The sequence below is a fragment of the Citrus sinensis genome, chromosome 5 (genome assembly GCF_022201045.2).
Source record: "Citrus sinensis cultivar Valencia sweet orange chromosome 5, DVS_A1.0, whole genome shotgun sequence".
Lineage (NCBI taxonomy): Eukaryota > Viridiplantae > Streptophyta > Magnoliopsida > Sapindales > Rutaceae > Citrus > Citrus sinensis.
Window position 1 is genome coordinate 32,206,854 of NC_068560.1, and position 16,400 is coordinate 32,223,253.

The 16,400-nt window shown below is 34.1% G+C and overlaps 1 protein-coding gene and 1 long non-coding RNA gene across 2 annotated transcripts; one reads left to right on the top strand and one right to left on the bottom strand.

The window, feature by feature from the left end:
- Nucleotides 1–1,416: 1,416 nt before the first annotated feature.
- On the bottom strand, nucleotides 1,417–4,802 carry LOC127902629 (uncharacterized). The gene is made up of 3 exons (XR_008055055.1): nucleotides 4,164–4,802; nucleotides 3,147–4,079; nucleotides 1,417–1,626 (listed from the first exon to the last, which is right to left on the bottom strand). It is a non-coding gene; the product is annotated as an uncharacterized LOC127902629 (long non-coding RNA).
- A 5,886-nt stretch (nucleotides 4,803–10,688) lies between these two features.
- Nucleotides 10,689–14,518, top strand: LOC102614614 (probable beta-D-xylosidase 7). The gene is made up of 6 exons (XM_006472568.4): nucleotides 10,689–11,155; nucleotides 11,260–11,559; nucleotides 11,906–12,075; nucleotides 12,148–12,245; nucleotides 12,925–13,689; nucleotides 13,830–14,518. Exons 1-6 carry the CDS (start codon nucleotides 10,748–10,750, stop codon nucleotides 14,417–14,419), a joined length of 2,331 nt encoding a protein of 776 aa, XP_006472631.2. The 5' UTR covers nucleotides 10,689–10,747; the 3' UTR covers nucleotides 14,420–14,518.
- The last annotated feature ends 1,882 nt before the right edge of the window (nucleotides 14,519–16,400 follow it).

Here is a 16,400-nt window from a genome sequence, read left to right on the forward strand (position 1 = left end):
TGTAAGTTATGTTGATATAATTTATCACTTATATAATAGAAAATCTATTATATATTTAATATTTTGTCAAAATTATTATTTAAATTTTATATTTACTATATATTATTAATTTTTATTTTATAATTATATATTTTTTTCACTATAACTTAAAAATTATAATATCTCAATCTAAAACGTGGCCTAAATAACTAATTGATTGACGGATAGATTATTTTTTATTTTATTAATTTTTTGAGATGGTCGCGTATGATTGAATTTCGGGTAAGGTGCAGCCAAATTTAATGGAATCCTATTGGTTCCTTTATTTAATTGGCGGGCCAGTGCCATTCTTTCACCTTACTTCGGAAGGCCTAGCATGCACCCATTTCAGTGGCTAGATTTTACATTTCCATCAATCTTGATCATCCAGTTCTTAATTAGGATATTAAAAGGAAAAAAAAAGATAATAAACATCAAAATTCTTAACGACTAGTCGAATATCAACTCTTTAGCTCCATGAGCAATCTTAAAGAGCATGGCTGATGTATCAATTTATTGATTTTGTATTGGGATAATGAAATTTAGATTCATGCTGCTAAGGATTTGGTCTAGCATTTCTCAAGGTGCGGCGTGTGATGTGATATTAATATAAATTGTCGCATGTGTCAATGATGACATGTTTTATAATTGTATTAATACACGATGATTTTATGAGTACAACATGTATGCCTGATCAAGTGAAATGTAAAATAGTATCCCAACTTTATAATAGCAGCATTTTTCTTATCAACAATAAATAATAATACAAAAGATAAAAAGAGGATCCCAATTTGTAATATGATGCTCTCTCTCTCTCTCTTTCTCTCATTTTTTTTTTCCTTCTAATAACCATAATACAAGGGTTAAAAACTTATTATATTGTGTCGTGATAATTATAAAAGATGGAAAACAGTAATCAACATATAGTACACTTAATTTGGTATTTTTTTTTAATTACATAAAATTATTGCTCATACTACAACTCATATTACATGAGACTATAATTGATATTTACAAAATACTATTCGAGGGATATATATTCCACTTACACTTGGTAAGAGAGGAAACTGCCTCCACTTGATTATAGATTATAATTAAGGAAGACGATTGTGGGGGATCAAATTGCTGCCCTCACATTTGGAGGGCAGCAGCCCTAACCACCTAGCCAAAGGCCGAGTAGCTTTGATTTGGTCTTAAAATTATTAACTTTGCAAGTCTATATTGATACTAAAACATAAAATTAATCAAGTCTTTAATTTTACTTGCGTGTATTTTGTTTAAGAGAAGCTTAAGTCATAATGATCATGAGTAGAAAGTTTTAGATCCACTGGCTCACAAACTATTCAACTATCGACACTAGCAATATTCATGAAACAATTTTGACGGGCCACACAATTTCTTCAGGTTCTCATTCTCGGCCTTATCAAGTGACCCACGCGCACTCGACTTGCCAAAATGACGGAGGTCAAGTGCCCTTCCTAAGAAGAGAAGTTAGTTCATAAAATTAAAAGTTTTCAGACTAAAAAATTATACAAAAAATTAAATTATGAAACCTTCAACATAACGCACTATCTGTCTACCCACATGTCTCAAAAGCAGCCTCATGTCCTAATACAAAAAAAAAAAAAAAAGAACAAAACAAGGTTATACAACTAATAATCTATGCATGATCCAATATAAGAATCCTAATTAAATGTCAAAATGAATAAATAAAATCACTATTAAATGTCAAGTATGATAGTGAATTTACAAAATTTGGCTATCAAAACAAAAAAATACAGTAAATTAACCCAGGAACCGTAAAAATAAAAAGTCAAAAAACAGTAGGAAATAAAACCCAAAAACAACAGAAAATGAAACCAGAGACAACAAAAAATGAACCCAAAAAAGCAGCCAATGAAAACAAAAAATTACAGCCAATTAACTCAGAAACAGTAGGGCAAAAAAGGCCAAACAATAGAAGGAAATAAAAAATGCAAAGAACCTAAAGACCTTTCAATTTGCAGTTTCATTAAATTCCTGCTGATCAAATGGCCAAATCAATTTAAAAACTAAATGAATGGCTTTTTGGGAGGAATTGGCTGGCCTTTATGGTGTTTGTAGTCTTAATTGGTGTGTCAGTGGAGATTTTCATTTAATTAGATTCCCCTCTGAGAAATCAAATGGGGGTAGAGAGGCTAATAGTATGAAGATGTTCAATGAATTCATTAGAGAATCTGAATTGACAGATCCATAGCTAATCAATGCCTCTTTTACTTGGTCAAATTTAAGGGAGGAGGCTGTGTGTTGTAGGCTGGACATATTTAAGACATGTTTAAACTAAACATCTAAGTAGTCATATACTTAGATGTTCACTTTCAAGACGTTGTAATGTACTGCAACTACCAAATTCTACTAATTTCAAAGTGCACATATATGAACTCATAAGTAGACATATAAACACACAAATTATAGAGATATATAACTATACATTACATAAAATATATACATATATAAGTACATATACATATAAAATTAATAATATAATTGTTGTTAGATGTAAAAGTAATAATCTAATGGATGATGTTACTAACACCAAGGTGAGAGACACTATCAAATGATAGTGGTGAATCTATCAAATAGGCCACTACCACTCAGTCAATCTCACGCTATATGCAGTAAACGTCCAAGTACACATGTATTTTTGTGAGCTTAAAAGTTTACCACTTCTAAGTTTAAGCATGTTTAAACTAAACACCTAAGTAGTCATATACTTAGATGTTCACTTTTAAAGCGTTGTAATGTATTGCAATTATCAAATTCTACTCATTTTAAAGTGCACATATATGCACTCATAAGCAGACATATAAACATACAAATTATTGAGATATACGAGTATATATTACATATAGTTATAAATATATACGGATGTGAAAGCAATAATCTAATGGATGACGTTACTAACATCAAGGTGAGCAACACAGTCAAGTTACCATAACAAATCTATGAAATAGGCACATACCACTCTTCATCTCACACTACATGTAGTTAAAGAATATGTGTTGACATATACATAAAGTAAACATTCAAGTACATATACATCAAGTGGAGATCCGTACGTAACACATAAAAAACACAAAATTATTTACCTATCACAATTGTCACTTTCTCTATTATTCAATTTTCTATACAGATACGCATATGTCAGCTCTTCTCTCTAACCTCCTCCCACTATCTCTCCTGATCAGGAAGCTCACGCCAACATACAATTTAAACATAACAATTATGTATTGAACAATTAGAAGTGAAAATAAAGAGATAAACGAAAAACTGATGAATTAAATTAAAAAATTCAATAATCAAGGCATAATCATAGAGAGCTGTCACGCATAAAATTTAAAGCAATAAATATTACCTGTCACACGTAAAATATTCTTAACAAATGTCATCATACTAGCCTTCACGTGGACGACATAAGGTTCAACGAGTAATTTACCATATCGTGCATCTTCTAGAGTAAACAACTTGCCCAGTTGTGTGGTATAAGTCTCATCACCATAGCCGATGATGACCCCTGCCATGTGACTCGCCAAGTTAAGGACCTTCACAAATTGTTGCTGCATGTCGGTGCCGCTCCAGAAACCCGCATCATCCCTCTTATGATCTTCTGGTTAGAAGACTTGTTCTTCACAGTTGCTCTAGCGTGCCGCAACCAAAATGGAGCCGGAGGTGGGAATGACAGAGAGACAACTACCGCCATTGGTTTCTGCCCGGTCTCTCTAACGATATACTCCAACTCCGAGTTTAAGATAGCAGGATCCTCAGTTGCATCCATTCTAGTGAGCGGAGTGATAAATTATTGAAGATTGACTCGATTGTCCTTCACTTCACGCTCCATTGATGCATATGAAGCATTCAACATGGAAAAACCCCACCCCTTACTTCTAGTGTCAACGCACCAAATTGGTGGGACTGTACCGCCCTCCGATTCTACTCTGATCTTGTACTTCCAGATGTCTTGAAATGACCTCCCCTCAAGCCTTGAACCATAATGCTTAAGGCTCTCAGCGACCTGCACCAACCTACCAAACAAAAAAAAATTAAAGTTAAAAAATATCATTTGCAATAGAATAGTACACCAACCAGTTCGAATTAGATTCACTCACTTAATAATGCTCGGGTCATCAAGATCAGTCTCGTCTTCATGAAACAATTTTGACGGGTCACACAATTTCTCCAGGTTCTCATTCTCGGCCTTATCAAGTGACCCACGCGCACTCGACCTGTCAAAATGACGGAGGCCAAGTGCCTCTCCTAAGGGGGGAAGTTAGTTCATAAAATTAAAAGTTTTAAGAATAAAAAATTATACAAAAAATTAAATTATTAAACCTTCAACATGGCGCACTATCTGTCTACCCACATGTCTCAAAAGCAGCCTTATGTCCTAATACCGACAAAAACAAGAACAAAACAAGGTTATACAACTAATAATCTATGCATGATCCAATATAAGAATCTGAATCAAATGTCAAAATGAATAAATAAAATCACTATTAAATGTCAAGTATGATAGTGAATTTACAAAATTTGGCTATCAAAACCAAAAAATATAGTAAATTAACCTAGAAACTGCAAAAATGTAAAGTAAAAAAACAGCAAGAAATAAAATAAAAAAATAGCAGAAAATGAAACCGGAGACAACAAAAAAAGAACCCAAAAATAACAATCTAATGGATGATGTTACTAACGTTAAGGTGAGAGACACTGTCAAATGATAGTGGTGAATCTATCAAATAGGCAACTACCACTCAGTCAATCCCACGCTATATGCAGTAAAAGTCCAAGTACACATGTATTTTTGTGAACTTAGAAGTTTACCACTTCTAAGTTTACGGCATGTTTAAACTAAACACCTAAGTAGTCATATGATCTTCTGGTTGGAAGGCTTGTTCTTCACAGTTGCTCTAGCGTGCCGCAACCAAAATGGAGCCGGAGGTGAGAATGACAGAAAGACAACTACCGCCATTGGTTTCTGCCCGGTCTCTCTAACGATATACTCCAACTCCGAGTTTAAGATAGTAGGATCCTCAGTTGCATCCATTCCAGTGAGCGGAGTGATAAATTATTGAAGATTGACTCGATTGTCCTTCATTTCACGCTCCATTGATGCATATGAAGCATTCAACATGGAAAAACCCCACCCCTTACTTCTAGTGTCAACGCACCAAATTGGTGGGACTGTACCGCCCTCCGATTCTACTCTGATCTTGTACTTCCAGATATCTTGAAATGACCTCCCCTCAAGCCTTGAACCATAATGCTTAAGACTCTCAGCGACCTGCACCAACCTACCAAAAAAAAAATTAAAGTTAAAAAAATCAGTTGCAACAGAATAATACATCAACCAGTTCGAATTAGATTCACTCACTTAATAATGCTCGGGTCATCAAGTCATTGGGGGAGTTACTATAAATACACCCATTGAAACTCTTAGCATCATGAGGCTTTTTTTGCAACCGTTAATTGACTCCATAAATTGTATTACATAAAAGAAATAGTAGGGACTTGTGACTTTAATTGCTCCCTCAAAGTCGTTTCCTTATGATTGACAATTCACAAAAAGAATGTAATAAATAAATAAATAAATGTTTAACTCGCATATACATATAAATATGTGAATACGTCAAATTGTTTAAAGTTCTCCATCAATCTTCTCTTTATATTGTTAAAAAAATATAATCATCTATTTAAAAAATATAATTATATTTATGATTATAATAATTATAATTATAATTCATTTAATAATTATTATATTTTTTAATTAAATAGAGGTTATTTTGGGAATTTAAAATTATAGGGGGCAAATTCGTACTCTAGGGTTTCAATAAAATAAAATTGAGTGTAAGGGGTTACACGAAATTTTACAATGCAAAAAATTTTACAATATTCATGAAAAATTATAAATAACATAGAGTAAAAGGAGCTGAACAAAATCTTACAGTCAAGCCGTAAATTACATTCAACGTAACTTCGGCAGACCATATATATATATTAAATATGAGATTGACAAAAAAAATCAGAAAAAATTGCAAAAAAATCAAAAGATATAGATCATCAGGAGGATAGTGACATTGTTATTTATTCAATCGGATAAAGAGATAAGCAAAGACTACCATCTACAATGTGAACTCAAGGGTCAATTTGTCAGCTTCTTACTTTACTTTGAATATATAAAATCATCTTCCAAAGTCCACATTATCTCAAAAATTAATGTCGAAATAGTAGCTTATGGTTGGTCTACCGGCTAGTAGCAAATCATGAGGGAAGATTTCACCACACAAAACACCCAGATTTTGCCATCACATATACTATAATTAAAAGATAATAATAATAAAAACATACATTGAGTTATATTATGAAAAACTATGAATAATTATACTCGTTCATAAAACGTGAGAAATAAATACGTTAAATTTCTCCCCATCTGTAATAATGTTAACAAAATTTAAAAATCTCAGGACACTTTACCCGTTAAATCTTAAAAAAAAGTGTATTTTCAAATTTTTTTCTTTTCTATTACACCCTAACAGTCAAACCCATCCCATCCCATGTGCAAACACAAATTTAAAATTTCATCCTCCGAGACTGATGTGATTAGAAATCAATCGTTTGAATGAAATTCGGAATTTGGATCGATATGTCCTATTTTGATGTAAAAGTTGGGAATCTGCTAATAATTCCAATATGAATTCATAATCCAAATATAACATCAGTGGCAGTTTGAAGGGCAGTTGCACGTGTCTAACGACAATTCTTTCTTCGGAAAGCAAAATGAAAGTGATTTTTCTTGTAGGAAAAGGAATTAATATTAATTCAACCCAAACAAACCTACTGCCCAATCTAATTTATCACCACTATAAGCATAACGCAGGAGGAGTTACTTTTAACCTAACTTAAAACTTGACACCTAATTTTCCGATTAACCATGTCCAGAATTTTAATAAATTGGGATAATCTAGTTTACTAACCATATCAATAATATAGATTACAGATTACGTGATGATGCAAACGTTATTTTATTTTATTTTATTTTTTATTGCCGACATTTTCATAGTTTTGAAGTATGTGGGAATGTTAAACGACAATGGGATGATTCAAACTAAAGCCAACGGGTGAGAAGCAAGTAGCTTGCAGCGATTGGCTTAGCCGCTTAGTGTAAAATTAGTATTTATCAAAATGAATTGATTAATTACACTTCATATGACATTTCTTTATCAATTAAATAGCTTTTCAAAAATAATTCAACAAACAAGAGATAAGGCCACTTGGCAATTTTTATTTTTATTTTTATTTTTTTTGTTTTCATTTCCTTTGCTACATGAACCGATCACTAATATTTTGCTTTATTTTCTTAGGGGGAGAAATAAAAAAGAGGGACAATGACTCTTGGCTTGCGAATTCAAGGACACATCACCTTCCCTTGAAAAATAACTCAAAATGTGGGGTATTAAACATTTATTATGGGACATGAGGAAATTGGGCTTTTCTCCAAGGAAACGAAGAAAATATTTCCAACGTCATGAACTCGCGAGAAAAAGAAAACATGTAATTTGGGTTGAGCCCATATTATTTAAATAAAAATGTTTGATCTCCTTGCTTTTGAATATAATTGACACGCCCATCATTTTGATTGAAACAAGTATTTGTCTAATTCACACAAACAAGTTTACTAGGATTATCATTCCCCTATATACATAAATTGAGCTGAGAGTGATTTTGTAATTAAAGATAATTGAAGATTCGCAATTATCATCCCTCTTATTCAGGAGGAGAGAGTGAGTTTTTAAGTTCAAACACTTCATAATTTAACATCGAGGCCAATCCATGTGCGGCCCAATTGAGCTTGAATAGGTTTAATTGAAGCCCAATTGTATAGGCCCAAGTCCAGTGACATTCTTAACGCCAATCTAGATCAAAATTACCTCGAAAAGTGAAAGGGTTATATATTTCTTTTTTGTTGTGATATTGGTGGCTATCCACAAGTGGTCAGTTTGGGTTGCAAGTTTGCAGTAAGCAAAGGACACGTGGGAAGAATCCAATCAGAGAGGCTACTGTCAACTTGAGAACATTCCTCTCAACTGTTTTGGCTACCCGCATGGCATGTCTTTAAGCACCGCTGGGATTGATTGGAGGCTTAACTATCAAGTACTTATTTACAGGCCAAATCGAAAACAGCCGAGATAAATAAAGGTCGTTAACTTGTATTATTACCCATCTAGCATGACATGGCCAATTCGGATTGGTCTTTGATTGCTGTAAATAAGTGAATGATTGGTCTTTGATTGCTATAAATAAGTGAATTCACAGCTTGTATAATTGTACCATCCGAATTAAAAAAATTTTCTAAGAGGGAACAAAAGCATCCTCCATTTTTTTTCTTCCTTATACTCATTCTTTTACTTCCTGTTAGAAATTCTATATTTACAATAATTATTATCATAATATCTCAATTGGCCATAAAAACTGAGAAAACTAGAGATTTACTTATAAAATTAGCGCCATTAGCGATTCTAAATTTCCTACTAAAGGCTTAAAAGATGTAACAACCTATTGGTATTTATTTTATTAGCTCCATCAAAGGTTCCATCCATTGCACTTGTAAAATTCTCTTTTTACACTTTTAAATAAATTAGAGTGAACCAACAAGTGCGTAGATCAACTGATATGAGATTGTTCTTACTTAATTAAGGTTATCAATTCGAGATTTGATAATGCAACTGCGTTAAATACTTGTTATAAGAGTTTTACAAGATCCAATGTGGTTTTCAGATATTAGATGATTTAATATGCCGAAAAAAAATAGAGTGAAGATGTGCTAGTTATATTGAAATGTTTTGAATTTAAAATTTATGCTAATTTTGTAAAAGAGAAAAAAAAATATAAATTTTTTTTTTAGATGTGTGTTTTATTAGTTTTGACAAAAATTGACAACTGGCCTTTACAAAGTTAGTGAAATAGCATTGGACTGCAACATTATGAAACTTTTTAGTGGTGTAGTGTTGCAAAGCTTACAGTTATCACACTCAGTTGATTCCATGAGAAAACTCCAGTGACTAGATGATAATATTAATAGCCCCTAAAAGGTGAAATGAGAACAAGGGTGGTTTCGAAACGAAACGGTGGGCTCAAAATTTTCTTGTAGAGTGCAAAACTTTACAAGTTTTACTTTTAATTATTCTGGTTTTGACAACTTTTAGATTACTGATATAATTATAGTTCCATAGTCCCATACGAGTTTCTCAAGTTCATATTTAGATAAAATATATTCCTTTGGAGGAAAAGGTGTGTTAATAAAGGGCTGAAATTCTACATAATTAGAAAAATTTAAGGTTATATTTGGGAGCAAGGATTAAGTAAGGAGTTAGACTAATTTTAGAATTTAATATTAGGTTATGTTTGGGATTAAGAACAGGTAGTTATAGTTTAAAAGTTAAGTTGATTTGAATTTACATTTGTATGATAAAAACAATTATTATATCTTTATTAATTTAATTAAAATTATTATTTATTATGGATTATTAACTTTTATTTTATAGTTATAATTTTTTTTTGCAGCAACTATATTTTTTACACCTTAATACTAAACAGTGCCTTATTCTATGTTTGACAACTTTTTATTGGACTGGACTAAGGGAGACTAAATTTAAATTTAATTTTTAAATAATGGGATTAGATTTTTTTTTAAAAAAAAGAAAGGTTTTTCATTTATGACATTTCTTTCATTTATAATTTATTGCAATAATTGATTGTACTAAATTTAATAATCATTGGTGTAATATTAAAAATAATCATGGAAATTAATAATACTAGTAACTAATTGATTTTATATATATTATTTGCTAACTTTTTGATAAAGTAAATATATCTAAAATATGTAATAAAAAGTAATCAAAAACTTAAAATATTTTGTTATTAAATTATATTTTTTATTATAATTATGACTAAACAATAATTGATTTACTGTATATTAAATTTTCTTATTAATTACTCATCAAAATTATTATTACTATTAAATATTTATAAATAGTTGGTATTTACGTTTAAATATAATTTAATATAATTCAATTTTCATATTAGATCAAACATAAGACAATATTCAATAATTTAATCCAACTTAATCGAATTCAATCAATATCTAATTTTACCTGCTAAAGTACCCTAAAACAGCTGGCATTCCCGATTTCGTTCAAGTTTCTTGGGTTAACAATCATGCAAGAATTTAGCATCCTTTCCCACAGAAAGAGTACAAATGTTCAGTCATTCAACCGGGCCTTTGCATTAATTTTTCTTTGAATGCGACAAATACAAGTTGGACGTCGTTGTCATGAAATGTTGCGGCCATGGCAAATTGGCAATGTCTTAGGTTTTGGATGAAATTAAATTCATGAGTGTGGCCTGTGGGTTATTGGTCGACCCGAATGACTTCACAGGAAGAAGCTTTCGAGAGTCGCATGCAATTATCAAGGGATCTACCTCTACGTCTGATATTCCAAAGACAAGATGATTTTATTTTAATAATAAACAAGGCCTTCACAATGACACCAATAATTCACATTAGAGATAATGAAATATAAATCACAAGGTCAATTCTGTCATTCAACTTACACTAACAAAGCCAACTGCCAAAGTAGCTTTCTCCCTTTAACTTGGCATCGCTCGCTTGGCTTTCTCACACCGAACAAGAGCAAGGATGATATTCCACAAGCTCTCTCTTGTTTTTCCTCTTCTTTGTCTCTGCTTCACTTCACTCCTCACCCGAGTTGACTCAACTCAGCCTCCATTCTCATGTGACCCGTCGAACCCATCGACCGAAACCTTCCCTTTTTGCAAAACCACGCTGCCCATAAGCCAGAGAGCCAGGGACTTGGTCTCCAGACTCACACTAGATGAAAAAATCTCCCAACTCGTTAACTCAGCTCCAGCTATTCCCCGACTCGGTATCCCGGCGTATGAGTGGTGGTCCGAGGCATTACACGGCGTCGCCGGTGTCGGGAAAGGCATCTTCTTCAATGGAACCATTAGAGGCGCCACTAGCTTCCCTCAAGTCATCCTCACCGCAGCTTCCTTTGATAGTTACTTGTGGTACCGCATTGGCCAAGTAAGCATTAATACTCTATACAAATGACTGCATAACATTTGCTTTAACTAACATGACTCTTAAATTAATTAATACGTAACATTTTGATTATGTGACAATGCCAGGCTATTGGACTTGAAGCAAGAGCGTTGTACAATGCTGGACAAGCAATTGGTATGACATTTTGGGCACCAAATATTAACATATTTAGGGATCCCAGATGGGGGAGAGGCCAGGAGACACCTGGCGAGGATCCATTGGTTACTGGGAAATATGCAGTGTCTTATGTGAGAGGCGTTCAAGGTGATACTTTTAATGGAGGGAAGCTTAAAGGGAAGCTTCAAGCTTCTGCTTGTTGTAAGCATTTTACTGCTTATGATTTGGACAACTGGAAGGGCACCACTCGTTACAAGTTTGATGCTCGTGTAAGTGAAAACCAATGCCCTTTCCTTTGGATGTTTTTCTTAACATGTTCCTGATTTTTTGTACCCTTTCCGAAAAGCGTTCGAAGATTCCTCCTTGGCCTTCATGCGCTGCCAAGTTTTATATTTTATTTTCCAAGATCAGATTGGTTATTGGTGGTTGGATCATGGATGCTGTAATTGTGCTTTATTGGGTTTTGTCGCATTGTTAATTTGTAATTCATAATGAACTGCTGAAAAGCTGCAATCTGCTTTCGGACTTATTGTTACTTTTGACTCTTGCTTTTTCTTTGGGTAAGAAGCCCTTTTTAAGAATTTTTGTTATAAACTTTTTTCATGCCATGCTTAGGTGACGATGCAAGATTTAGCTGACACATACCAGCCTCCATTTGAGAGCTGTGTGAAGCAAGGAAGAGCCAGTGGAATAATGTGTGCTTACAATAGAGTTAATGGAATACCAAGCTGTGCTGATCGCAATCTCTTATCCAAAACTGCCAGAAGACTGTGGGGGTTCCACGGGTAAAAATAACATTAAACACTGTCATGTGTAATCTGATAGAATATTTAATGTATTTTTGATGAATTAATCAGGTACATAACATCAGACTGTGATGCGGTGTCCATCATCTATGATGCTGAAGGATATGCTAAATCACCCGAAGATGCTGTTGTCGATGTGCTTAAAGCAGGTATGGCGGGACCTTATCCTTGTTTCTCTTGTGTTGATTGTCTAAATTGACATGTGCTTGTGTTTATAGTTTAGACTTTGACGTTAGTGTCGGTTGTCTCTTTGTTTAGCTGTGCATATTTTATTCTCCTCATGGATTTTGCACTTGAACGGTTGTGATCAACTCTCAACCAACCTATTAAATGGCCATCAGATTCCTGCAGTTGAGGACAGTTGCGCTTATATATATGTGTGTGAGTGTGTGTGTGTGTATACCCATACATATGTACATTTCAAAAATATTCAAATTTACTGCCTGTTCTATAAAACCTATCTCAATTTGGATTCTTACAATTGTATTCATTAGATGAATGACCAACACGCTGACAATGCAAGAATGTCTAACGCTTACCGTTGAGACCAACTTTTGCCATAGCTACTATGTCTACACTCTTTGTTTAGGAGATTTTTCTTTTTGGAATGTAAGTTGGGATCAAGGTTTTAAAATGTGGTGAAATTGATGTCACGTTGAACATGAATGGCCTGGAGTTCCCAAGTATTAAATCTTATCATAAGTTCACACCTGAGTTCCTGTTAAACTGATTTTAAGATGCTTGCAAAGTTTGTAAGACACTAAAATTTAGGCATTGTAACATTACCAACAAGCTTATTCGATTGTCTTAATGCAACAACTATTACAGGCATGGATGTCAATTGTGGATCCTTCTTGCAAAAACACACCAAAGCAGCAGTAAAGCAGAAAAAATTGCCAGAATCTGAAATAGATAGAGCCCTTCACAATCTTTTTTCTGTTAGAATGAGGTTAGGACTCTTCAATGGCAACCCAACAATGCAGCCTTTTGGCAAAATAGGAGCGGACGTTGTCTGCTCTCCTGCTCACCAGGTTCTAGCCCTTCAAGCAGCTCAAGATGGAATTGTCCTGCTGAAGAACTCTCATGGGCTCCTCCCACTACCAAAATCAAAATCTGTGTCTCTTGCACTAATTGGTCCTAATGCCAATTCTGCAAAAACACTTCTAGGAAACTATGCAGGTCCTTCTTGCAGATCCATTACCCCATTGCAAGCATTGCAAAACTATGTTGAGAACACAGTTTATTACCCTGGTTGCGATACAGTGGCCTGCTCTTCAGCTTCAATTGACAAGGCAGTGAACATAGCAAAAGGGGCTGATCATGTGGTGCTGATTATGGGATTGGACCAAACTCAAGAGAAGGAGGAGCTTGATCGTGTGGACTTGGTGCTTCCTGGAAGGCAACAAGAACTCATCACCAGAGTTGCAGAAGCTGCCAAGAAACCAGTTATTCTGGTTCTTCTTTGTGGAGGTCCTGTTGATATAACTTTTGCCAAGCACGACCGCAATATTGGAAGCATTCTGTGGGCAGGTTATCCTGGTGAAGCTGGAGCGGTTGCACTAGCAGAAGTCATTTTCGGTGACCATAATCCAGGTGAATTTACTGTTATTGCAGTTGAAATGCAATAAGATTTTTATTTGATGTTTATAAACTGGATCACTGAGATTTGAAGGTGGTCATACGAGTCGTTTAGACTTTTAGACTAAAATGGTGCATTCGATGTTGCCATGCAGGAGGAAGATTACCGATGACTTGGTATCCACAAGATTATATAAAAGTACCAATGACGGACATGAAAATGCGACCTCAAGCAACTTCAGGTAATCCAGGACGTACATATCGATTCTACGAAGGGAAAGAGGTCTTCCCATTCGGTTGTGGTCTCAGCTATTCAAAGTATTCCTACAAGTTCAAATCTGTCAGCCAAAACAAGCTTTATTTAAATCAGTCATCATCTACAAAGATGGTTGAAAATCAAGATGTAGTCCATTACAAGTCTGTTCCAGAGTTGGGCACAGAATTTTGTGAGACAAGGAAGTTCTTGGTTACCATCGGAGTTAAAAATCATGGAGAGATGGCGGGTAAGCACCCGGTGTTGCTGTTTGTGAAGCCTGCAAGGCGTGGAAATGGGAGGCCAATAAAGCAGTTGGTTGGATTCCAAAGTGTGATTCTAAATGCCAAAGAAAAAGCTGAAATTGTTTTTGAGCTTAGCCCCTGTGAAAGCCTCAGCAGAGCTAGGGAAGATGGCTTGATGGTGATAGAAGAAGGAACACATTTCTTGGTTGTTGGAGATGAAGAATACCCAATTAGCATCTTCGTTTAATTAATATGAGAAATTAATTGGTTCTTGACAACATGAAGCCAATTTTTCTATTCAAATCTTTATTGAAACATTGATCAAATAAAGAGGCGTATGAAGCCATACTGAGTCCGCTTCTATTGCATTTCCATCTTGATTACTGTTCCAGGCACGAGCTCCGTTCTTCATATAAAGTGTTTTCACGGCCGAAGTTAGCTTCAGGATAAGCTGAATGCATAACTATCGTAAAGAGGACAATGCGTTGGAACAAGAAGCCGAGGTCTCTCAGTCTTGTTAAACTAAATTTGGAACCAATAATTAACAATCAAATAATAGGGATTATGACCCAATAAATCAGCTGACAACTTGAACCCTCCTTGATTGACAAACAAACTATTCGATGAAGCGGTATATCGCTCGTGCACGACTGAATTGGGGGAGGGCGGATGGCGAAAATAAAACTTTTATGCCAGCATAAATTTAAACCGACATGTCATATGACAGTTACATGACAACCGATATGTTGTATAGCCTTAATAAGATAATCTACTTGTCGTATTATATTTACAAGATCACCAATAACCATACAATTTTTAGTCCAAGGGGAAAATTATAGGATGAGAATTGTACTAAATTCAAGCCCATAGATGATTTGTCGACGATAATTATTAATAAACTCGACTTGTCAAATATAATTTCTTAATGTATGTAAGTATGAAGATTTGTAATTTTATGGTACGAAGATGATGTAGTATTGAATCAAGAATTAGTTGTTAGTACTTACGATAATGGACTAGTAAACAAAACAAACTAAAATTTAAGAAGTTTATACATATATATATACACACACACACATATGTGATCCGTATGTATATATATATATATATGTGTGTGTGTGTGTGTGTGTGTATGTGTGTGTAAATTTTATTGAAAATAAGAACAGATAATAATCAAGTTATAGTTTCATTTATGTATAAAAAATTATAGTTTTTATAAGTTTTAAATATGAATTGCTTTATCCAAATCAACAAAACAACTATTTTAAACACTAAATTTATAAATTTACGTTGTGTATTTAATAATATTTTTTTATCATATAGGGGCCAACGGGGCAGCTCTATTCCATGTGTCAAAATTCGAACTATGTTGACTTGATTTCATTGAGCTTTTCCATTTTTATTTTCTTTCCTTTTAGGTGTTACAATTGCTTACAGTGCAGCATCTCGTCACAAACCGGGCTAAAAAGTTTAACAGTATCTTTATGAAAACTTAACCGATTATAGGACGAGTCGTACAAAATTTAAAAAGGTAACCGACATGTCATACGGTGAATAATAAGACCAACTCATACAATTTGGGTTCTGGACACCTGACCCATTTAGACCCAACTCGTAGGACTTGGGACACGGGTTAAGTTTTTACTTTTTCCACCCAACCGTCAGCGACTAGAATTAGGTGGGAAAATAAAAACTTGTGTATGCGCTTTCTTGCTCAAAAACAGATGGTTTTGGAATTAGTACCAGCCTGGCTTTGTATAGGATATTAGGGTGGTGGAAAGATGAGCTAATTAACAAAAGAATGGATGAGATGTTAACTACTGTGCATTGTATCATGTAGTGCAGATTGAGAAAACAAAGATTTTAGCACCTAAAGACAATTCAGAGGCAGGATAACACTTCCATTTCTTCTCAATCTAGCTTTGTCATTAAACAGATGCCGAAAGTGATAAAACTGAACTAATTTCTAACAATTATAATTATTGTGAAGCAAGTTTCGAAACCAACAGGAGAAGTAATCAGAGACAAATTTCAAAAATAGTGTGTAGAAAACAAAATGTATCACAACATTGTAAGAAGAGTCAATTTTCACAAACACATTGACACGGATTTTCTGCCCCACAAAAAATTTCAAAAGCCCCAGGTATCAAGAGACAAGCTAAGCACTAATGCATATTCTAAAACAAGGGGAAAAGAAGAAAAAAATTCAGCAACTACAGTGAAGAGTT